Source organism: Vanessa cardui, chromosome 30, assembly GCF_905220365.1.
Source record: "Vanessa cardui chromosome 30, ilVanCard2.1, whole genome shotgun sequence".
NCBI classification, from domain to species: Eukaryota; Metazoa; Arthropoda; class Insecta; order Lepidoptera; family Nymphalidae; genus Vanessa; species Vanessa cardui.
This window is the reverse complement of record NC_061152.1, coordinates 5,443,073-5,467,337: the sequence shown is the minus strand read 5'-3', so window position 1 is coordinate 5,467,337 and position 24,265 is coordinate 5,443,073. Positions and strand designations below refer to the sequence as shown.

At 36.9% G+C, this 24,265-nt stretch overlaps 4 protein-coding genes across 6 annotated transcripts in view; 1 reads left to right on the top strand and 3 right to left on the bottom strand.

The window, feature by feature from the left end:
- Positions 1-2,559, bottom strand: part of LOC124542356 (larval cuticle protein LCP-17-like) — a 7,516-nt gene extending 4,957 nt beyond the window's left edge. Inside the window, exon 1 of the mRNA XM_047120328.1 lies at positions 2,451-2,559. Coding sequence (XP_046976284.1) covers positions 2,451-2,453 — 3 coding nt within the window. The 5' untranslated portion in view covers positions 2,454-2,559. The remainder of the gene's footprint in view (positions 1-2,450) is intronic.
- The window catches only part of LOC124542353 (catenin alpha), a 71,295-nt gene that overhangs the window by 25,213 nt on the left and 21,817 nt on the right, over positions 1-24,265 (top strand). The window lies entirely within an intron of this gene.
- On the bottom strand, positions 9,934-13,760 carry LOC124542355 (esterase FE4-like). Its single transcript, XM_047120327.1, has 3 exons — positions 13,537-13,760; positions 10,512-11,755; positions 9,934-10,145 (listed from the first exon to the last, which is right to left on the bottom strand). Exons 1-3 carry the CDS (start codon positions 13,714-13,716, stop codon positions 9,956-9,958), a joined length of 1,614 nt encoding a protein of 537 aa, XP_046976283.1. The 5' UTR covers positions 13,717-13,760; the 3' UTR covers positions 9,934-9,955.
- LOC124542354 (esterase FE4-like) lies at positions 18,071-23,571 on the bottom strand. The gene is made up of 3 exons (XM_047120326.1): positions 23,362-23,571; positions 21,145-22,385; positions 18,071-18,315 (listed from the first exon to the last, which is right to left on the bottom strand). The coding sequence occupies exons 1-3, from the start codon at positions 23,533-23,535 to the stop codon at positions 18,111-18,113; spliced, it is 1,620 nt and encodes a 539-aa protein (XP_046976282.1). The 5' UTR covers positions 23,536-23,571; the 3' UTR covers positions 18,071-18,110.

Sequence of the window (24,265 nt, the reverse complement as noted above, 5' to 3'; positions counted from 1 at the left end):
CGGCGTCAAGATGTACCGCTTGCGTTACGAAATTCGTATTCCGTATAACGCGTGCCATGAGTCATGAGCGGAAGCGATTTTGGACCTTTTTTACTCATTGCATATGTATACACGGTACTTATACCAAAATAACATATTTACAATTTTTTTTTGTCTGTTAGACTGTTTGTTTCGGCTAATTTCTGAAACGACTGGGCCGATTTTGACGGGACTTTGAGTAACTTAGGCTACAATAATATTTATTTTTGTTAAAATTAAACGCGTACACGGTCGCGGGCACAGTTATAGTTTTAATATAATCTGTTACGATTATCGATAACTCCATTTGATTTGGTAATCATTACATAGTATAAAACAAAGTCGCTTATGTCTGATCCTATATATGCTTACATCTTTAATACGCAACGGATTTTGATGCGGTTTTAATAGATAGAGTGATTCGAGAGGAAGGTTTTTGTATACAATATATGGACAATATAGTAAAGAAACACTGATAATTTTAGAAGTTTCTAATGTGAGGTCGTAAATAAACAAATTCTGTAGTATATTTAGTATCAGTATTGCACCCGTGCGAAGGTACGGGTCGTTAGTATGATTATTTACCTTATTCATAAATAAGATTTAATTAACGATGTTAATCAAAATAGTAACTAATCAACGCTAAAGCTTCTGACTTGGATTTTGGGATCAATATATGTTTAAATGTCAAATATGTTGTTCGACCTTCCGTGGCTTAATGTAAAGAGTTAAGTATTTAATATGTTAATCTTCCAAGTTTAAATAATATAAAATTAAGTGAAGCTTTTTGGAAGGAGGTTCTATTACGCCGCTTAGAACGAACTGACAGATATATTCACGTATAGTAAGACACAAATTAGATGTAGCATCGGAAAATGCAATGGAATGAAAATAAAACCGATCACTGCCGATTTACACAACCAATAGAAATAGCTCCCTATCGCGCCATTCGACGCTATTCGTCGCTATAGATTCACGCGTCAGAGAAAGCAAGTGCATGTAAATCGACGCGTCAAATTGACGGATATATTAGGTCATATGATATTACAAGTTATTACGTTTGTGCAAAAATCATATTCGCGTGAGAAATAAATATTGATGATTTGGGATAGCGTACTAAATTCGGATGTGATCGGTTTTACGAATTTTGCCTCTCTTTTTTTTAGTTGTTTAATTGTTATTTATTATTATTTATTGTTATTTATTGTGATTTATTTATTTCATAATGTATAGCTTAAGCAACTTCATACCAACCGGATGTCTTACGATAACACCTTTTTTTAGTTTACACTATATTAAGAAATCCCTAAACCGATATACGTAAAACTTTTACCGGAGGATGCATCTTGTTTCGGAGAAGGTTTAATATTTAATATTACTATGAAACTTTGCAATTTAAATTTTTTATTTAAGACGCGGGTTCAAACCCAGACAAGTACGACGGAATGTAATTTTCATGTGCTTAATTTGTGTTTAGAATTCATCTGCTTTTCGTCAGTGAAGGAAAACATCGTGAGGTAATATGCATATGTCTAATTTCGACGAAATTCTCCCACTTTTGACTCCCACATTGGAGCAGCGTTGTGAAATATGCTCCAAAGCTTCTCCTCAAAGGGAGAGAAAGCCAGCAGTGGGAAATTTACAGGCTGTACATGTATTTAAGAGACTCAGAATTGAATTTGCTCACAGTGATTCAACCCCTTGCCAATGTTGTTGTGGTCAGAGATTTCGTGGAGGTCAAGTTGGACTACATCTCCTCAAAATATATTCTAAATTAACTTCTCAATACCAACGTGTCGAAAACTTTAACATGTTTAATATATTGTCAGTAAGGATCGTACTTCTTGTATATTTACTATATGTTTATGTTTCTTAAAGGATTTTAATTTGTTCCTCGTTTAGGTAATTACTAAAACATACAAATCAATAATACTTTTGAGTGTTTTTATAAAATAACTAGCTCGCGACTTCGTCCGTGTTTGAATTTAACAAAAAGGTTAACGGCGTTACTCCTTATTACATCAGCTATCAGCCAGTGTAAGTCCCGTCAAAATCGGTCAAGCCGTTCCAGAGATTGGCCAGAACATACAGACAGACGTATGAAAATTGTAAAAGAAGTTTTTTTCGTATGTATGTGCGAATAATGTGCTACCCTGTTCATGATTCTTTGGGGGACAAAAAGGAACCGGGTAACCCAATCTATACTAATCTGCTTTCATGGTTATGCTTGGGTAAATATTTTTTTAGATTTTTGATTTTGAACTAGAGCAAGGGGCATTTTGATCCCAATTAAACTAAAGACGCAAGGGACGTATGGTAGTGTTGTTGGTGCATTGGTGAAATGAGTGTACCAATGTGGATTTGAGGTGGTGAGAACATAACCAGTGGACTGGCTATTTGAAATTATAATGAAGTAAAAAAAAATTACTCACCATTTTTAAAGGCGGGTCGTACAGTTCAAGAGTTAAGTGCAACTGTGCGGACTGACGTACCGATCCGCCTTTTATAGTATATCTTGAGGCCCTGATGTTACGTTTCGTAGGTTGAATGTTTTAACCCGTTTGAACTCGCTGTCTGGGTCTCGGAGACCTCAGTAGTAACGAGCTCTCATTGACAGCTGATGGCGATATATATATATTTATGAGTGAGCTTTGTCGGTTTGCTAGTGTGTTTTACTTCTGAGAAATGTAGGCTGTGGTTACGTTATTGATTTAACAAATTGCATATAAATATTTACACGAGTGCCCAAATAAGTGGTTTAGTTTGTTTAATCTAATACAAGCTCCGCACGGATGCTATGGTGGTACTAAAAATACTACAGATTCATAATTGTTTCTTTGATATATTGTTCATGTATTATATACAAAAACCTTCCTCTCGAAACACTCAATCTATTAAAAAAAACGCATCAAAATTCGTTGTGTAATTTTAAAGACCGTAGTATACACAGGAACAGCGGTAAGCGTCTTTGTTTTATACTTCTCGTATGTATGTTTGAGTATGTGGTTTGGAGTATCGTAAGAACCGATAAAGCCTTTTGCTTTTAAACATAGCTAGTATATGTTATGTGTTCACATCAAATTCAAAATATATTATTACATTTGAGTAAGATTTTACGAGTACTTTTCGATCGTCATTTTCAAAGGTTAATTGAAAGGTCCCTTTCGAACAAAGTTTCGTTCTAAAAATCATGCTTTGCTACGATATAATGAAGACAGCACCTAGCTTGTTTAATATGTATCTATTTATAAAACAACTTCATAGGTCAGTGAATAACACAGGACTGGATAGCTGGGTGTTAATTATCCAAAATCCAACCGTCTATCCAATCCATTTCGTGGTTCTAAGCAAAATCCCAAAAGTTGTCATGGATCCATGTGCCGTTAAGAAAGTTATACAGGGTCAATGGTCTACCCTGACTATCACGTTGTGGTATACGTACCTCAGCGTTACCACGCTCGCATCAGTGTCTCCTCGATCTTGATTCGCCCGTTAATCATCACCAACAACGGCGATTGATGTCTTCGCCGCATATATTAGTCAGATCGTTTTAACACAGTTCACCACCATTACCCCTGATATCTCATCGAAATTTTATAGGCTATAGAGGCACTTGGGTCTTGAAGACCGATAATAGAAATTCTGTAATTAAATCTAACGCGATTAGACGTAGTGTTGAATTGAGAACTAATAATTAGTCAATTCGGTTAGAAATCCTTGGTGGATCACGAGGGTTTGGACGGAGATGGCGTGTTCTGAACCGCGTCAACAAAGACTAACTAAACTATTGGCGGTGGTCTGACCGCCTCGTAAGAAATGGCTATGCCAAGATATGTTGGATCACTCTACATTTTATAGCGATTAATTGATCTTTCACGAGGAATGTTTCGAGCTGAGATGCCCCTGGGGTTCGAACCCACATCTTAACCGATTGCGATTCAAACCGAGGCAAGCACCACTGATTCATGTGGTTAGTTTATGGTTCATGTTATGTATTCATCTCGTGCGCTGAAGGAAAACATCATGAGGAAACTTGCTTGAGTCTAATTTCATAGAGATTCTGCGATACGTGTATTCTATCAGACTGCATTGAAAGAACGTGGTGAAGTATGTTTCAAATCTACTCAAAGGGAGAGGAGGCCTTAGCCCAGCAGTGGGAAATTTACAGGCTGTTGTTGTTGTTTCGAGGATTTGTTCAGATTAATCCGGACTGCTGAATTTCACCGGACATCTCATCAAAATTTCAAGCTTCACTTAGATGTCCAAAAATTGACAAGAGCGCCACTTTATAAGATTTTCTGCCTCGCACAACCTCTATGTTGAACCAGCTTTCCACATTTTGTTCTCTGTTCTTTTAAGGTCGGCATAGCACCTACAAACCTGCTGCTCCTTTGTAGCCTATTTTTTTATGGGATAGGTTTGCGCCACCTGATGGTAAGCGGTCACTACTGCCCATGGATATTGGCGCTAACAGAAATATAAATCATTCCTTACATCGCCAATGCGCTAACCTTGGGAACGAAAATGTTGTCTATAGTGCCTGTAGTTACACTGGCTCACTCACCCTTCAAACCGGATCACATCAATACTAAGTATACCGCTGTTTGTCCCTATGTATGCGTAGATCTCCAAAATTACGCAACGGAATTTGTTGCGGTTTTTTTTAATAGATAGAATGATTCGAGAGGAAGGTTCTTGCATATAATACATAGACAATATAGTAAAGAAACACTGATAATTTAGTCATTCTCTACTATGTTTAGTATCAGCATTGGCGAGCGAAGCCGGGTCGGGTCGCTAGTTGTAACATAATACTTTAGAAGTATTTGCACTTCGCAGTTTCACGCGTTTTAGACTATGACGTGATCAGCATATTTTCCGTGTTCTAGGAACAGATAAAAAATAATTATTATGATTTAAATTATCGTTACTATCATCAAAAAACACAACCATATAGAGAATACTAAGTCATTAATCATTGAATTACATTTGACACATGGAGGTTTCCTTACGATGTTTTCCTTCACCACCGAGCACGAGATGAGTTAGACACAAATTAAGCACATGAGAATTCAGTGGTGCTTGTCTGGGCTTGAACCCGCAATAATCGGTTACGATGCACGCGTTCTAACCACTGGGCCATCTCGTTTCACTGGGTATTTTCTTCTTATCTCTTCTATATATTTTACTGTCAAACAGCAGTATTCAGCATAGATGTTGGCCGGTATAAAGGATTAGTGACTATAGTATATAACGTCTTAGTTCCTTGGTTTGGTGGCGCACTGGCGATGATCACTTACCACTACGTGGTCTACTTGAACTTACTTAAAACAAAGTTGTTTTCTCTATATATTATGTACAAGCAGTGCCCGCGACTTATAACAAACAAAAAGTTATGTGACCTAAGTTAGGTCACATAACTTTTTGTTCAACAGCTAACTGCCAGTGAAAGTCCCGTCAAAAACGATTCAGTCGTTTCCGAATATGTAAATAAATTTATTTCGGTATATGTACAGTGTATATACACACACACACACACACATATGCATTTAGAAAGAAAAAAGCTGTTATCTTGATGTTACAATCAGACAGTCCAATTTTATTATATGTATAGACTAGCTGTTACCCGCGGATTTACTCGCGTTTTCGAGTGTTTGTTGTTATGTTATAACATATGTCCTTTCTTGGAGTATCTTATATATATATATTATGTATATATGGGGAATAAAGTAAGGGATCATAGTAGTTCCGATCTATGATTTCAGTTCAATCAGTCGTAAATCTAAGAAGATTTATACAAACTTTCATCCCCTATTATGTCCCCTTAGGGATGGAATTTATCAAAATCCTTTATTATCTTCTTGGTGGTAGGGCTTTGTGCAAGCCCGTCTGGGTAGGTACCACCCACTCATCAGTTGTTCTACCATCAAATAACAGTACTCAGTATCGTTGTGTTCCGGTTTGAAGGGTTAGTGAGCCAGTCTACAGGCACAAGGGACATAACAGTTCCCAAGATTGGTGGCACATTGACGATGTAAGGAATAGTTAATATATTTCTTACAGCGTCATTGTCTATGGGTGATGGTGACCACTTACCATCAGGTGGCCTATATGCTCGTCCGCCAACCTATACCATAAAAAAATTATCAGCTGCCTACGTCATAACATCTAGCTGCATGCTAAATTTCATATCCATCCGTCCAGTGGTTAGGGCTGTGAGTTGATAGATCACTATGTCCTTCAGCCAGCCATCTTTGAGTTATATATATTTACATTAAATACCAGAAACATTTAAATGATATTGTTACATAACAACCCGTTTTCAACAAAAGATCAAAACATAATAAGTGTAAATGAAAGAAAGAGAAATACAGGGAAAGGTCACGTGGCTCGTAACACCTTTTTCCAATGTGTCAATTTCTTACAGTTCACTCTTCTGTTAGCCGTGGCTTTGTTTGCGTAGAAAATATGATTTTTTTAATAAATAATAAATATGAGACAACATCACATACATTACTCTGATCCCAATGTAAGTAGCTGAAGCACTTGTGTTATGGAACACCACCACAAACACCCAGACCCAAAACAACATATAAAACTAATGATAATCTACATCGACTCGGCCGGGAATCGAACCCGGGACCTCGGAGAGGCGTACCCATGAAAACCGGTGTAAACACCACTCGACCACGGAGGTCGCCATTTCGAGGTTAGGTCGAAAATATTTACAAATTAACTTAAAATGTTACATTTATGTAGGACCTCTTTGTAAAAATACCAAAAACATATTCCAATTAGTAAAATATTTTTTCAAAAAAATAACACCGACTTTAAAGTGATCACTAAAAAGTAATAAAATAGTTTGATTTAAACAAGTATTATTCAAATCGGCCGATCGTATGTAAATATTTCTACATTTTGTTTTTCAAAATCGTCCGACTTCTCCAGGATCACATCATCAGACTCTAATATTCTCATCATCATCATCAATCACCATTCCAGGAGTATCTTCTTACTAACTAAAAAAATCGGTTTATAAATGGCGAAGTAATCGGCGAACAAACAAAAAATATATACGGGTCGAATTGAGAACACTCCTTTTTTTGAAGTCGCTTTAAAAGTAACCTATGTTCCTTCTCAGGCTCTAGACTGTTTGTAAACCCAAATTTCATTTAAATCGGTACAGTAGTTTTGTCGTGAAAGCTAGACAGACAGAGTTACTTTCGCATTTATAACACTAGTAATCATCCGGCTTTACTGTCATGTGGCAGGCAAGGAAAATAGTCTATGTCCTTCCACGAAGTTAAATTTTGCTTCATACCAAATTTCACCAAATTCGGTTCAGCGGCTTGATTGTCAAAAACAGCGTTACTTTTACATCTATAATAATTAATACATATGGGAAAGTTTGTTTCCGTAATGTTTAAGAACATTATTACATTATATAGGTGGTTACAGGGCTTTGTGCAAGCCCGTCTGGGTAGGTACCACCCACTCTACAGTTATTCTACCGCCAAACAACAGTACTCAGTATTGTCGTGTTCCGGTTTGAAGGGCGAATGAGCCAGTGTAACTACAGGCACAAGGGACATAACATCTTAGTTCCCAAGGTTGGTGGCACATTGACGCCCGCCAACCTATACAATAAATATACAAATATATATAGACATTTGTCATTAGGGGTATAGAAGACATAGGGTACTTGATATCAGACAATCGACTTCCCACACACACAGAGGCGAAAACTAGTTTACTAGTTAACTCCGTGGAGTAGTTGTTAACCGGTTTTTATGGGTACGTCACTCCGAGGTCCCGGATTCGATTCCCGGCGGTACGATGTAGAAAAGCTCATTAGTTTTCTTGAGTCTGAATGTTTGTGGCACCGTAGTTGCTTCTGACTTTCCATAACACAAATGCTTTAGCTACTTACGTTGGGATCAGAGTAATGTATGTGATGTTGTCAAATATATATTTAGTCTGATAAGGCTTCATATTTAAATAAGTGCAGGATAATCTTCGCTCATCTCGATCGACCGGAGGCCGCATCCTCCCGACTATATCCGGTCGCCGTTTCCAAGCGGTTATGTTAATCGACTCGGCGACCCCTACTTTTACTTTCGACTAGCTGTGCCCGAGACCTTGTACGCGTTTGAATTTAAAAAAAATATCATTGTAGCCTAAGTTACTCCTTGCTATATCAGTCATCTGACAGTGAATGTCCTGTCAAAATGGGTCCAGCCATTCCAGAAATTAGCCGGAACAAACAGACAAGCTGACAAAAATTGTAAAAAGTGTAATCATTGTAAATTTTGGTATATGTACCGTGTATATTTATTTAGTATTGAGTAAAAAGGGTTATTTTAATATTACATAAAGACACTCCAATTTTATTATATGTATAGATTCTATGAACCATGGCATATAATGATATGAATTAAGTGTTTTTATGCCTTCAGTTACTCTGACACACCCTTCAAACCGGAACACAACAGTTCTAAGTACTGCCGTTTGGCGAGTGTTTCCTACCCAAAGGAGCTTGCATCAAGCTTTAAGACCAGGGGTTACTGGTATAATATATACATATGTATGTTGCCCAATAATTGTGTTATTGCGTTTCTTGCTGGTTCTTCTCGGTAGAATCTACTTTCCGAACCGGTGGTTTTTTTGATTTCAATATTACAGTGTCATTTTAATTAAATACAATTATTTAAATTAATATATTCTGCTTGGAAGTCAACACTTGTTAACTCGACGTTTATCAAGAATTTTTAAAGATCTAAGCATACATAGGGACAGAAAAGTAAGCGACTTTGACACTGTGTTATGATGTTAAAGTACCTGAATAATATACAAGATCATATAATATAATTTTTATTTGTTAAATAAATATGATCGATCTTTGCATAATAAATGTCATGTCTGTTTTTTTTTTTTGTTCAGAGGATCTGATCGAATGGGGTCAGTGTGTCAGATGTCACTTTCGTTTTCGTATAAGGGCAGACACAATCGGACGGACAAAGATATCGAAATAATTTATGTTATATATAGTAGATAAGAGTGGCATAAAAATTCATGTACCAAGGCACCAATGAATATTCATGTGCTTAATTTGTGTTTATAATCCATCTCGAAGGAAAACACTCTAAAGAACCCATGTGTCTAATTTCAACGATGTTCGGTCACATGTGTGCCCATCAATCCGCATTCGAGCTATGTGGTGGAATGTCTCAGGCCTTCTCCTCAAAGGGGGAGGTGGCCTTAGATCCGTGGGAAATTTACAGGCTACATGTTTAATGTTGTGGTTGTTGACCCAAGGTTGGTAGCGTATTGGCGATATAAAGTATGGTTAATATTTCTTACGACGCCAATTTTAATGGACGGTTGTCACTTTTGTCCAACACATATATATTTGAACTTTTATTGAAAACTAGTTGTCAGCCTCGGCTATGCTCTCGTTTTATGCTGTCGGTACTCGGTTGTCATGTGTCAGGCAAGAAAAGCAGCCTATGTCCATGTTGCTTGGAGTTCAAGTTTGCTTCATACGAAACTTCATCAAAATTGGTTCAACGGCTTGGTCGTGATAGAACGACAGACAAACAAACAGATAAGATTGACATCTGTTGTAGTAACGTTCGCAAAATAAAACAAATAAGTGCTTTACAAATAATTTAATAATAATATATTTTCTATTAATAAGTATGACTTAGATTTAGATTTTGACCAATCGATATAAAATTTTAACAATCGTATAATTATTATTATATTAAGTTAATTTTGAAAAAAGATTCCGAAATACAATCCTCAAATAGAACGCAATGTCTAACTGTAAAACTATTTAACCAATATAGATAATACTTGTACCAAAATAAGCTGCGCTTTTTGAAGGTTATAATAGACAGACAGTTTTGCTTTTATATTAATATTAGTATGGATGTCGTCAATTTTCGTTTCGATATTTGAGCTTCAGTTCATTGGCCCTGAAGAACAGTTCCCAGAAAGCCAGTCTCGCTTGGAACGGTCTCCTCTTCAGAGTCAGTTCATTGTCGATGTCCAGATAGCTGTACGTTTCGTTTGTTACCGGAATCCATTTCAAGGGTAGAAGTTCCGTGGTCTCTGGTGTTGGATTTCTGGAATTATACGATAAATTAGTTTGGGTTTGCTGTTAACTGATTCTCTTTAAGGATTTAAGTTGTTTGGAAATGTTTCGCCTTTGATTGTTGTCCATTTTGTGGAGAAGATGCTTCAATGGATTAATCGCAACGTTTTCTTTGAACGCGAGCATGATAATTATTACTCGTAGTCGTCCGCGGCATCGCCTGCGTTTTAGATTTGCGTCATATCAAATTTGATTAAATTCGGTTCAGTGGCTTAGCAATGAGAGCACAACAGACAGACAAATAGACAGACAGACTTACTTCCACATTTATAATATCAATATTGATGAATTCACGTAGAAAAACTGCATAGAAAAAAGGACGCCACTCTCAACTTACCCATATTTGGCAAAATTAGTCCAAAGTGTGGTGATCTGGTCAATGATCCTCTGATCGTCTTCTGATGGCGTTGCTTTGTCGTAGGACAGGTCGAAGAGGTAACCGATTTCGTCAGCATGCGATGCACCATCGCCAGTAACGTTTCCATCGTTCTTCGAAAAATTCCTTTTTCCATTGTATGAGAAGACGTAATAGAAGATGTCCTTGGCACCATTCTCGAGGAACTTCTTCAAACTCCTCTGGACGGGATACGTGAAACGGAAGTCTGAACTGAAATCAATGATGCCGCTCTTCACTTCCTCGGTCACCTCCTCATCACCGATGTAGAAGTGTCGGACGATGTCCTCCATCGCGACGAAATCGTCATCGTAGTTGAAGAGTATCTTCAAGGCATCAGCGAAATCGTTCAAGTATTCACCGACTGTTCTGTCAGCGTAATTGACAAGTTCCTCGTTACTGTTGAAACCGGTTAGAACTGGTATGTTTCTCACTTTGGGTACGTCCAAGTTCTGTGGGTGATCAGTTAGGAAACCTTCGTCGTCGTCGAATTGTTTTTCGACGCAAGCACGGAATTTTAAGTTCAAATCTTCAGTGGCTGCGATCACCAATTTCGTGTCAACATCTTTAAGGAACGCTATTGCTTCAGATATTTCTTCTGTTTGGAAACCTAAATGTTCAGCGATTTTAAGAGGAGCCGTTGGATCAGACTCTACTAAAGCCCAAGGACACATGGCTGACCCGCTCTGCAAGATTACCTGGTTGAACAACCTTTCTTGGTTTGAGTATAAGTGGTAATCGATAGCCGCAGCGCCCGCGCTCTCGCCCATCAACGTAATCTTATTGTTGTCTCCTCCAAAATAGCCAATGTTATCTTTCAACCAACGCATGGCCAACACTTGGTCTTTGAGACCTTGGTTTCCAGGAACGTCTGGTGTGTCTAAACACATGAAACCATATGGACCCAATCTGTAGTTAATGGTGACAAGGATGACGTCATGTTGAATGAGGAACTTTGGACCGTATAGGTATCTGTTCGCAAATCCAAAAGTGAAGCCCCCGCCGTGTATCCAGACCAGGACTGGCAGCCTATTCCTGCTACTGGCTTTGTTCGGCACGTATATGTTTAAATGCAAACAGTCCAGATTCCCGACGATAGTGTTTCCGAACTCTTCGACTTGTGGGCATATTGCTGAGTCGTCGTAAGCTTCGAAGATGTCATCGAATTTGGGGTAAGGCACCGCGTTCTGAAGCAAAACGTAATTCACACATATATTAAGCGTTTTTTTTTGTTCTAAATATTGGACAACAGCACATACATTTTCTCTGATGCCAATGTAAATAACTAAAGCACTTGTGTTATGGAAAATCAAGAAAAGTAATGAAGGTACCAGAAAATTCCAGACCTAAGATGACATAGAATACTAATAAACCTTCTACATCGACTTGGCCGGGAATCGAACCCGGAACCTCAGAGTGTCGTACTCATGAAAACCGGTGTACACATCACTCGACAACAATGCACAAAAAGATTTAAGATATTGTTCAGACCTGCCATCTTATATAGATCAGAGTGTTAGCCCATAAAAAGGATGAATGAAAGGCAACTGCATGTAGCGGAGATGAGAATGTTGAGAGGGATGTGTGGTGTTACGCGAATTAATGTTAGTAATGATTACATAAGAGGAAGACGAATGTCATGGTGAACGTGGCTGGATAAAGAGGAAGAGGATGACCGAAGAAACGATGGATGGATTGTGTGAAAGACGAGATGGCTGGAAAGAATATTACTTGTAAGATGATGCCAGACGAAGAATTATGGAAGTAAGACATACGCCGACCCCAAATAAAATTGGGACAAGTGCAGCAGAGATATTTCTATACATATTCGTTTCTGTTTTTCGACAGATTGCCTATTTTTTGTTTAATAAATGACAATTTTGAGTGTTATCATTATCAGTAGAAAATGTATATATATTTTCTATAGTAGCTTATTATCTTCCATAACGGTGTAACAAAATCGGTTGAAAATCGGTTCAGTAGTTTCGGATTTTATCACGAACTTATAGACAGGTGCGATCGGAATACTTTGTTTTAAAAAATATGTAGTGATACTGCCTTTTAAAATGTAAAACTATTTGTAACGGGGCAGGTGATGGCGATTCACCACCGAACTTTTAACCATCCCTCACTTCCTACGTCTGTAATTACACTGGGTCACTCATCCTCCATACACAACAATACTAAGTCTTATGATGATGTAAAATCAAAATTGGAACCCGTCCCCTGACCTTCATAGAAGGCGCACCCTGTTTTTATCAAAATCAAATTTTTCATCAGTAATCGCTCTCTGTAGTCAAGTGCTTACTTGACATATATATGTGATAAGATCTCGCTGCTGTGTGCAAATCTTGAGATTATAAATTTAACTAGGTGCTCCGCGCGGCTTCACCCTTAGGTCATAGATTGTTAAATCATTATCATTACATAGTATAAAACAAAGTCGCTTACCGCCGTCTGTCCCTATGTATGCTTAGATCTTTAAAATTATGCAACGGATTTTGATGCAGTTTTTTCTTTAATAGATAGAGTGATTTAAGAGGAAGTTTTTTGTATATGCATTTTATATTTTATATATACATGGACGATATAGTAAAGAAACAATGATAATTTAAGTTGTTTGTAATGTTATGTCGTGAATAAACAAATTCTGTAGTATATTTAGTATCAGCATTGCACGCGTGCGAAGCCGGGGCGGGTCGCTAGTATACTATAAGAAATAATACTTCCCGATATTTTATGTGCAGCTATTGTTCCATAATCACGGGGCAAAAATTGTCTTACGCTGTTAATTTATGATCATAAAGCTTTTAATTGTTCAAAATTAGTTTACGAAAAAATTTACATTGAAAATTAAAAAAATTCAGACTCCTTAATCGCTTGACCTAAGAAACTTTCTCAAAAATGGGAGGCCGTTTTAAATCATTTCGAATACCAAGAGTATCAATGTAATAGTAATATAACTTACCCCAAAAGGATTGTCTTCGTTGACCTTAGCGTATGGTATGCCCAAAAACATGGAGTAGTCGCCATCATCAACCCTCAGACCTCTTATCAGACCCTGCTGCGTGTTCACCAGGGGATCCAATCTGAGGGTACCTTGCGATAACCCAATCACGAACACCAGAACCCAAGCAGTTGCCCACATCTTAGAAACTCGGATAATGAAATCACATTGACTTTGAATGCATCTTAGGTGGTATTTATCAGATAAGATTATCGAATCTGAAAAATAGATTGACACATGTTGTTTAGCTGGAAACAATTGATATTATATTTTGCTATCTTATACTCTCAACACAATAAAAGTAAACGGTATATTTAATATACTAGTTTCTCTGTGCGGTTTCGCCTTTCATGAGGGTGAAGGGGTGTTAGATATAGGTTCAGCTGTACCAGAGATGAGATGGAAAAAAACAGACAGAGACAAAAATTGTAAAAGACGTTATTTTTGTATATGTATTGTGTATACATACGCAATTATTAAAACTCAAACAACTTTATTCAATATAGAAGCATAACACTTTCTTATTGATGGTCAATTGAAACACTACCACCGGTTCGGAAAAGAAAATACCCTGACATGAGAAGAACCGGCGAAAGAAACTCAGCGGGAGACGATCGTTTCATTCCCAAGGTGTGCTATTGATCATAAACTCATTAGTAATAAGCGGTTATTTTAATATTGCAAATAGATAGTCCAATTTTATTATATGTATAGATTTTGCCTTTTACAACGATTCACACTATTTTTATCTGTACTCTATACCAACCATAATAGAAGAAAGCCAAATAAACAAAATTTGGCAGGAAATTGACGTAATATCAGTGATCGAGAGCTTGATTAATCTATGATATTCAATGTGGATTTACGCTAAGATGGCGTTTTGAACGGCGACGAAACTTACCTAAATTTTCGAAGGTAAATTAAAGTGGGTACAAGTATTTAAATGTAGTAATGTTGTATCATACATTCCATCAAAAACATAAATGTAAAATGAGAGCCAAGTTCTGTATTATGGTATTTACCTTGGTTTTTGACTTCAACGACAAAAGATGATCTACATGGGTGCCAATGCCAAGTACAATGGCTGGCCATTGTATTTATAACTACAACTAACTACTTCTGAAATGTATTTATAACTACATATATTATAATTTGTTCCTATAACTTAGACTAATATATTCTAGCCTAAGGTCCGACTTGGCTAGTTCTCATATATTCATAAACTCAAAACATCTAAGAAGAATCAAGGACAGCTCTGTATTGCTTAGTGGGAATTAACATCACATCAAAAACATAAATGTACAATGAGAGCCAAGTTCAGTATTATATATACCTGTATATATATCTATATATATGTATATACCTTGGTTGTTCACTTCAACGACAAAAGATGTTCAATATTCCTTCCTGAAATTTATTTATAACTACTCATAATATCATTTGTTCCTATAACTAAGAATAATATATTTTAGCCTCAGGTCTGTCTTGGCTAATTTATTAAGTAGATAAGTTTGACACGTTATATCAAATAGTTTTATTTTTTTAATTTGAGGGGGTCAAAAATGGCTCCAAATGATTCGTATAAAATTACACACGGTGCTAGTCGCCAGTTCTGTTACCTGACACTCTAACATTACAACAACAGACTGTAAATTCCCACTGCTATGCTTATCCTCCTATCCCCTTAAGGAGAAGGTTTCGGAACATATTCCACCATGCTGTTCCAATGTGGATTGTTGGAATACATGTGGCAGAATTTCTATGCAATTATACACATGCAGGTTTCCTTGCGATGTTTTCCATCACCGCCGAGCACGAGATGTATTATATGCTCAAATTAAGCATATGAATATTCAGCGGTGCTTGTCTTGGTTTGAACCCGCAATCATCGGTTAAGATGCACGCATTTTAAACACTGTGCCATCTCGGCTCGGCTAACATTAACAACTGACACAGAGCTGTGATTGTTCAGTCGTTAGAACACATGCATCTTTATAACTAGGTACCCCATGAGCCCTCGTCATATTGTTTATGAACTACCTTATCTATACATATAATAAAATTGGAGTGTCTGTTTGTAAAATTAAATAAGGCCTTTTTTACTCAATGCATATCTACGGTACATATACCAAAATAAACTTTTTTACAATTTTTGTCGGTCTGTCAATTCCGGCTAATCTCTGGAACGGCTGGACCGATTTTGAATATATTGATATAATAAGGAGTAACTTAGGCTACAATTTTTTTTTTGTTAAATTCATATGCGTACAATGTCGCGGGCACAGCTTGTCACTACATAGTATATATATAGTCGTTTTCTCTGTCCCTATATCCTTTTGTATGTTTAAATCTTTAAAGCAACGCAACGGATTTTGATGCGGTTTTTTTATAATTAATTTTTATATTAATAGATATAGTGATTTAAGAGGAAGGTATAAGATATGTAAGACATGGATAATATAGTAAAGAAACGTTGATAAATTTAGAAGTTTCTAATGAGATTTCGTGAATAAACAAATTCTGTAATAGACTTAGTATCAGCATTGCACCCTTGGGTGGATTTACACAAGAAAAAATTCCTTAAATAAAAAATTCAAAAAATTGAAATCACGTTGTAAGGCTAGTAAAACTAGATAAAACAATCGCAGAATAACTTACATTCTCCTAAAATGTGTTTAGACTAATTTTTAACGCGTAAATCGGAAGATATAAGCATTTATATAGAATAAATAAAATTTTAACAAAAAGAAAAACCGACTTCAAACAAAACACTATTTTAAAACAAATGAATATGCACGAAAAAGTAATAAAAATAATTGCGTATTCAACATATTTTTTAGAGTCTTCCTAAGTTAAATGAAATGAAAAATATTAGACTACTTAAAAGTCGATTAACGATTATATCATGTAGTTATAGTTATTGGTATATTTGGAGCCGGTGTCAGCCACGGTGCCCTTGCCCCAACAATCAAAAGAAAGAAGCGATACGAGCCCCTTGATTGATCCAGTATATTATTGTGTAAAAGGTAATTTGTAAAAAACATATTTGTTAAAGTATTCTCGTATTGTTTTTTGATAGATATACTGCAGGGTTTTATTGGCTGACACCGACTCCAAATATAACAATAATTATAACTACATTATATAATCGTTAATCGACTTTTAAGTAGTCTAAAATTTTTCATTTCATTTAACTTAGGAAGACTCTAAAAAATATGTTGAATACGCAATTATTTTTATTACTTTTTCGTGCATATTCATTTGTTTTAAAATAGTGTTTTGTTTGAAGTCGGTTTTTCTTTTTGTTAAAATTTTATTTATTTTTTGATTTTAAGTGAAGCTGATGTTGACCAACTAATTTTTTTTAATATGGATAGATTAAGCGTTCCGTTTATATGAGTCAGAAACTAATTCGAGGACAATTTCAAAGGAAACTTGCGAATAGAGCAAAAATAGACTTTCGAAAATGCGGATTTAATACGTCACGCGGCGTGAACTACAAGGATCCCTCGAAAGAGCTGTAATCGAACTCAGCAAAAAAACTTTGAAAAAGACCAACTATATTTCGTACATCATATGACATCACATCACATACACAAAATTTGATTAAAGATAGTAAGAAATTCTGCCCCATATCGCACCCTAACTGCGAGCCGTATAGGAGTTCCATCACTACATAGTATAAAACAAAGTCGCTTTCTCTGTCCCTATATCTTTAAATCTACGCAACGGATTTTGATGCGGTTTTTTTTAAAAGATAGTGTGATTCAAGGGGAAGGTTTGTGTATATAATACATGAACAATATAGTAAAGAAACACTGATAATTTTAGAAGTTTGCGATGTGATGTCGTATATAAACAAATTCTGTAGTATATTTAGTATCAGTATTGCACCCGTGCGAAGCCGGGGTGGGTAGCTAGTTGATTATAATATTCGACTATGATAATTACATAAACATAACCACATTACGGAAGGTGACTCAAATATCCAAATTGCAATTGCAATTGCAAATTTAAGACCTATGTCGTTTTCACATGGATACCATCATCGGAAAAAAAATTAAAAAAAATGGGACCCCACGGGAAGCACTACCTTTCAAACAAAAAAAAATTTATCAAAATCGGTCCACCCAGTGAAAAGTTATGAGGTAACAAACATAAAAAAAAAAAAAAAAAAAAAAAAAAAAAAAAAAAAAAAAAAAAAAAAAAAAAAACAGACGAATTGATAACCTCCTCCTTTTGGAAGTCGGTTGAAAAGGTATGATGGTGTGAATGATGGCTGCGGTATGGCGATGATTTACGCATGGATGGTGATGATTTGAGTGTATGGTGACGACACATTATACATGAATTTTCAATTAAATGACAAATTTTAAGGAAATCAACTTTATTAATGATTAATCAACAACAAATACGTATTATAATAATAATCTTAGACATTTTTTGCGGGTGCGAGGCCGGGGTGAGCCGTTAGTATATAATAAAACTAACAAAGATCAATTAATCATTTATTTACAGTTGACATAACTATATGTCTAATAGTATATGTCGTCGTTTATCGTCAAGTCCCTGAGTCTGTTCTCGTTCGCCGTGTAGAAGAGTTCCCAGAAGGCGAGTCTTCTGTTGAAAGGTCTTGATATTATCGTTAGTTCCGAGTCTATGTTCAAGCAGGGGACGGTTTCATCGGTGATCGGATCCCAAGTCACTGGTAGCAGTTCCGTTTCGGATGGGACCGGTTTTCTGGAAAGTTGAAAATTTGTTGTTTACTTGATATTTTCGATGTAATTTTTTTTTAATATTGGACCACATCAGATTCATTACTCTGATCCCAATGTAGGTAGCTAAATCACTTGTGTGGTGTGTTGTGGAATATCAGAAGTAATGACGGCACCACAAACACCCCGACCCAAGACTACATAGAAAACTATTGAACTTTTTCTACATCGACTCGGCCGGTAATCGAACCAGGGACCGCAGTGTAGCGTACCCATGAAAAACGGTGCACACACTACTCGACCACAGTAATCGTCAAATCGAGTTGTCGATTGGGACAGTAATCAATCGCGTCTTAACAGATGTTTTAAAGTTCACCTGGAAATTATTTATTTATAGTAACTAAATACCATTATTCGCACTTACAGCCACGGCTACGCGCCCCAACAATCAAAAGAAAGAAGCTATACGAGTCCCTTAATTGACCTAGTATATTATCGTATAAGAAGTAAAAAACGTAAATTTCTTAAAGTGTTTTCGTATTGATTTTTGATAGATATACTGTCGGGTTTTCTTGGCTGACACCGACTCCAAATATAATTGCTGTATTTGGAGTCGGTGTCAGCCAAGAAAGAGAGATTATAACTTCATTATATATTCGTTAATCGACTTTTGAGTAGTCTAATATTTTTCATTTCATTTTAATTAGGAGAACTCTAAAAAGTATTTTGAATGTGCAATTATAATTCTGTAATATATCCGAAAATATTCCCTTAAATTACACGCAAGGCTCATATTGATCTATATTAATACTATTGATATATGGTCTAATTAATACAATACATGTTACAAACACGAGATGAATTATAAACACAAATTAAGCGCATGCATATTCTGTGCACGCGATATCTGTTAAGATGTACGCTCAAATAAAAATATTTATGTAAAGACAATTTCGACGTATAGCTAGCGTCCCTCTCCGACTAAAACGATAACATTCACTGTTTTTCGTTCGTTTCCATTTTTTCTGCTTAAAAGTAGAGGACGTATACAAACACGGACTTTTTTGAAGATCATTTCAATGTGTATAATACTGTAGTACATTATTGTGAAATCTGAGATGGTCCAGTGGTTAGAACGCGTGCATCTTAACCGATGATTTCGGGTTCAAACTCAGGCAAGCACCACTATATATATGTGCTTAATTAGTGTTTATAATTCATCTCGTGCTCGGCTGTGAAGGAAAACATCGTGAGGTAACCTGTATGTGTCTTATTTCATAGAAATTCTGCCACATGTGCATTCCAATCCGCATTGGAACAGCTTAATAAGAGAGGAGGCCTTAACTCAACAGTGGTAAATTTACGGGCTGTTACTTCTTACTCTTACTTATATTATTGTGATCTGTATCGTAGAGATAAGCCAGCGTTAGCATTGTAACCAAAAACGCAAAAATGTGTTTATTTACGACATCACTTGCTTGGTGGTTAAAAATAAAACTACATCAAAATGTGTTTTGTAATTTTAAATGTCAGTTTCTGATGTGATCTCATTAATAAACAAATTCTGTAGAACATTTAGTGTCAGTATTGCACACGTGGGTAGTCGGGGCGGGTCGCTAGTTAAATATATTTTGTTTTTGAATAATGGGAATTTTAAAGATATGTCAATTAAGTAAGGCATCGTGTAATATTCGTCATGTTTCAGAATATCAGTTCCATGATAAAGAGTAATATTTTTTAGGCAGTTCTTCTCGATAAGACCTGCGATGCGATAGCGTCGTGATCAATACTGTACTATAGGTATCATAAGAGTGTACAAGAATACATGGTAAAATCTATGTCAATTTTAATATTATAAATGTGAAAGTAACTCTGTCTGTCTGTGGCTCTTACACAACCAAACCAATGAACCGATTTTGATGAAATTTGGTATGAAGAAAACTTGAACTTTGTGCATGGAAGGACGTAGGCTACGCCTTTTACATAATACATGACAACCGAACCCATAAAACGCAAGCGAATCCCCGGGTGGACGTCTAGTAATATATAATCTACTAGTAATATCTAGTAATTTATTAAATATTAGAAAAGAGTAGATACTGATTTGCTAGCTGGTAGAAATTCTGAGCCTGTAATATTATGACATTTAGTTAACTTCTGTAAAATGACAATTAAAAAATGCTGGTAAGTCTGGTCTTCCAGAAACGTGATTATTCCGAAACAAACAAATAACAATAGCATCCTGTAATGTTCTCTTCTCCCTTTCGAGGTGAATATTTGAGCATATTCCACCACGCTGTTTCACATGTGTCAGAATTTCGTAGTACACGAAAGTTCATTGGTGCTTGCTTGGTTTAAACCCGTAATTATTGGTTAAGTTTTACGTGTTCTAACCACTGAGCTATACCGGCTCACGGATCCTTCGGAAACGTGAAAACTATTCCTTGATTTATAACGTAAGTGACGTTACGGACTCATCGAATTTTGACAGAAAGGATAATATGTATACCTGTGCTTGTACACAATAAAGGCCTAATGCCATGACCTAAATGGCTTAGGAAGATTAAAACCCGTCTGGGTAGGTATCACCCACTTATCAGTTATTCTACTGCCAAACAACAGTACTCAGTATTGTTGTGTTCCGGTTTGAAGGGTGACTGAGCCAGTGTAACAATAGGCAGAAGGGATATAACATCTTAGTTCCCACGATTGGTAGGGCACTGGCGATGTAAGTGGTTAATATTTCTAACAGCTCCAATGTCTATGGGCGGTGGTGACCACTTATCATCAGATGGCTTATATGCTCGTCCGCCAACCTATACCATAAAAAAGAACCAAAATTTTTGCATCGTACCCGTATTTGGCGAAGTTCGTCCAAATCGTCGCCATACGGTCAATGACCATTTGATCTTCAGCTGATGGAGTTCTATAATCACTCATGATAAACAGGTATCCGAGTTCGTCACCGTGCGAAGCGCCCTCCAAACTAATGTTATATTTATTCTTAATATGATTCAAATTCCCAACGTACGAAAACAAATATTGATACACACTATTGGCGCCATTTTGTAGAAGTTTCCTCAAACTCATCTGTAATGGGTTATTGTAAAAGTAATCGCTCTTGAAATCTATGATATTGCTTCTGTCGTCTTCGCTGAGGTTCGCATCGGCCACGTAGAAGTTGTGTACGATATTTACCATCTGGTCAAAACCCCCATCATTTTTGAAGACATATCCGAGGGTTTCGCGGAAGTAATTGGAACTTTCGAGGAAATCGTTGGGAATTTTCGCATTCATAACTAAACCTTCGCGGCTAGTGTAACCAGCTAACACGTTTATACCGTTAACTTTTGGCGCGTCTGTCTTGTAAGGCATTTCGACCAATATATTCTCGACATTCTCAAACTCCTTCTCAAGACATAGAGTCAATGTTGGTGATAGCATTGATGTCGCAGCGATTACTAATTTATGATTCGCTCTCGATAGGAACGTTAAGGCTTCGGAGTTGTTATCAGTTTTGAAACCTAATTGTTCGGCGATTTTAATTGGAAGATTCAGATCTGGCTCTGATATAACTTGTGGCTTGAACAGGGTACCGCTCTGTAGGATCACGTTGTTAAATAGTTTTTCTGTCTTGGATACGATGTGAGCTTCCACTGAAGCGCTGCCAGCGCTTTCGCCCATTATAGTTATTTTGTTGACATCGCCGCCGAACGCTGCGATGTTATCCCTGATCCAGCGTAAGGCTCTGAGCTGGTCTTTGATGCCTTGATTGCCCGGTACTTCTGGGGTGTCGAGGCACATGAAACCGTATACGCCAAGCCTGTAGTTGGGGCTGACGATGATGACGTCATGCTTGACTAAATACTGAGCACCGTAATTGTTCCGCTTGTTGTAGCCGATGTTAAATGAACCGCCGTGTAGCCAAACGATCACCGGTAGTTTGTTTCTCGAACTGGCCTTGTTCGGTACGTATATGTTGAGGCGGAGGCAGTCGAGGTTCCCTATGGGATCGTCTCCCAGCATCTGAGGGCATTCCGGTGGATCTTCGTACGCCTCGTATATCGCATCCGAATATGGGTAGGGTTCAGCGACCTGGAATGTATATTTGGTTATGTAATACTAGTCCGTAAATTTGCTAGAGTTTTGATGTGTTAGCCAAAAAAGTAACCTATGCCCTTCCTTTGAGTACAATGATACTTCATAGCAAATTTCGTCAAATTGGATCGATTGGTTTGACACTGGAAGAGCACACTACAGACAGACACACAGGGTTACTGTCACATTTATAACATCAGAAGCGTTGCTGGCTAAGCGGTTATGCTACGATTTTAAGCAGTCTCCGATTTGTAACCCGCGTGAGCACTACTAAGCTTTGTGCGTGTAAACACAGATGTGTGGCTGTGTTTGCACACACAAATATTGGTTCATTATCATAATCTGATAACACGGTATATCTGACCGACAAGAGTTCGGTAACAGAACCAAAGGTTTTGCTTGCTTTCCAAGGCAAGAACACACTTCTAACTTTCAGACTCCGGATTATCATTGAGTGCTTTCAACAAAACAAAACACGAACACACTATTTTTCTGGAACTACAGCCTTCTATCTACCAACCAGACAAACGAGGGAGTCAATCAAATATATTTTAGTATGGCGACCCGTCCCGGCTTTGCACGGGTGCAATGCTGACACTAAATATACAACAGAATTTGTTTATTTACGACATAACATTAGAAATTTCTAAAACTATATTGTTCATGTATGATAAACAAAAACCTTCCTCTCGAATCACTGTATCTATTTAAAAAACTGCATCAAAATCCGTTGCGTAATTTTAAAGATCTAAGCATAAGGACAGACAGTGATAAGAGTCTTTGTTTTATACTGTGTAAAGATGATATAAATAATTTAAATAACTAATATGTTCTACTTATCGCCCTGTGATAGTAGGGCGTGGTCATAAATTTTAGGTATAAAAACAACCTATGTGCTTCCTTAAGGTCTAAGAACTAAACATCATCAAATTCACTTATATAATATTAGTACATTAAAGATTATAACACGTACCCCAAACGGATTATCTTCATTGATCCTGGCGTAAGGTATACCCAGGAATAGGGAATAGTCCTCGTCAGTCCTCAGGCCTTTGACCAGGCCCTGGGTGGTGACCACCAAAGGGTCCAATCGGACATCGCCCCTGGCGTAACTAAGCGCCAAAAGAACGATCAGGCGCCCCCACATCGTAAAATGAATAATATCGACAACGCCTAAAACTGATACAGCTGTTTTTATACTGGGTTATTACGAGTGAAAACATACGTGACAATATTGCGTGCGTTCCCGACGCGTTCGGTTGAATTTTTATTTATTATTGAAATGAAAGAGTCGAGATGGCCCAGTGGTTAGAACGCGTACATCTTAACCGATGATTGCGGATTCAAACCCAGGCAAGCACCGCTGATTCATGTGCTTAATTTGTCTTTATAATTCATCTCGTGCTCAGCGGTGAAGGAAAACATCGTGAGGAAACCTGCATGTGACAAATTTCATAGAAATTCTGGCACATGTGTATTCCACCAACCCGCATTGGAACAGCGTGGTGGAATATGTTCCAAACCTTCTCCTCAAAGGGAGAGGAGGCCTTTAGCCCAGCAGTGGGAATTTACAGGCTGTTGTTGTTGTTGTATTGAAATGAAATTACTTTAGGCGACTTACAGCTGATTGAGAAGTTATGTTATTATTATCCAGGGATGTTCCCTCTCTTTTTCAGTTATGTCTGTCTCTTTCATATTATTTGCATCTCAATATAACAGTATTTAAACTATTTTTCTTGTATTGTTTTTATTCGCAAATGAGATGCAAGATACTAATTATCTTGCATCTCATCATAATTAAATTATTCTCATATATATTACGCAACGGTAATAAAATAACGGTATTAAAATTACCGTTTTTTACTGAATGTATATAT

What these genes read in the sequence shown, in the direction of transcription:
- LOC124542354 (XM_047120326.1), bottom strand. Translation starts at nt 23,535, where the DNA reads ATGTGGGGGCGCCTGATCGTTCTTTTGGCGCTTAGTTACGCCAGGGGC. An exon ending in ATGAAGATAATCCGTTTGGG is followed by an intron (nt 22,386 to 23,361) that starts GTACGTGTTATA and finishes TATACATTCCAG; the next exon opens with GTCGCTGAACCCTACCCATA. An exon ending in ACGAACTTCGCCAAATACGG is followed by an intron (nt 18,316 to 21,144) that starts GTACGATGCAAA and finishes TCAACTTTCCAG; the next exon opens with AAAACCGGTCCCATCCGAAA.
- LOC124542355 (XM_047120327.1), bottom strand. Translation starts at nt 13,716, where the DNA reads ATGTGGGCAACTGCTTGGGTTCTGGTGTTCGTGATTGGGTTATCGCAA. An exon ending in ACGAAGACAATCCTTTTGGG is followed by an intron (nt 11,756 to 13,536) that starts GTAAGTTATATT and finishes GTTTTGCTTCAG; the next exon opens with AACGCGGTGCCTTACCCCAA. An exon ending in ACTAATTTTGCCAAATATGG is followed by an intron (nt 10,146 to 10,511) that starts GTAAGTTGAGAG and finishes GTATAATTCCAG; the next exon opens with AAATCCAACACCAGAGACCA.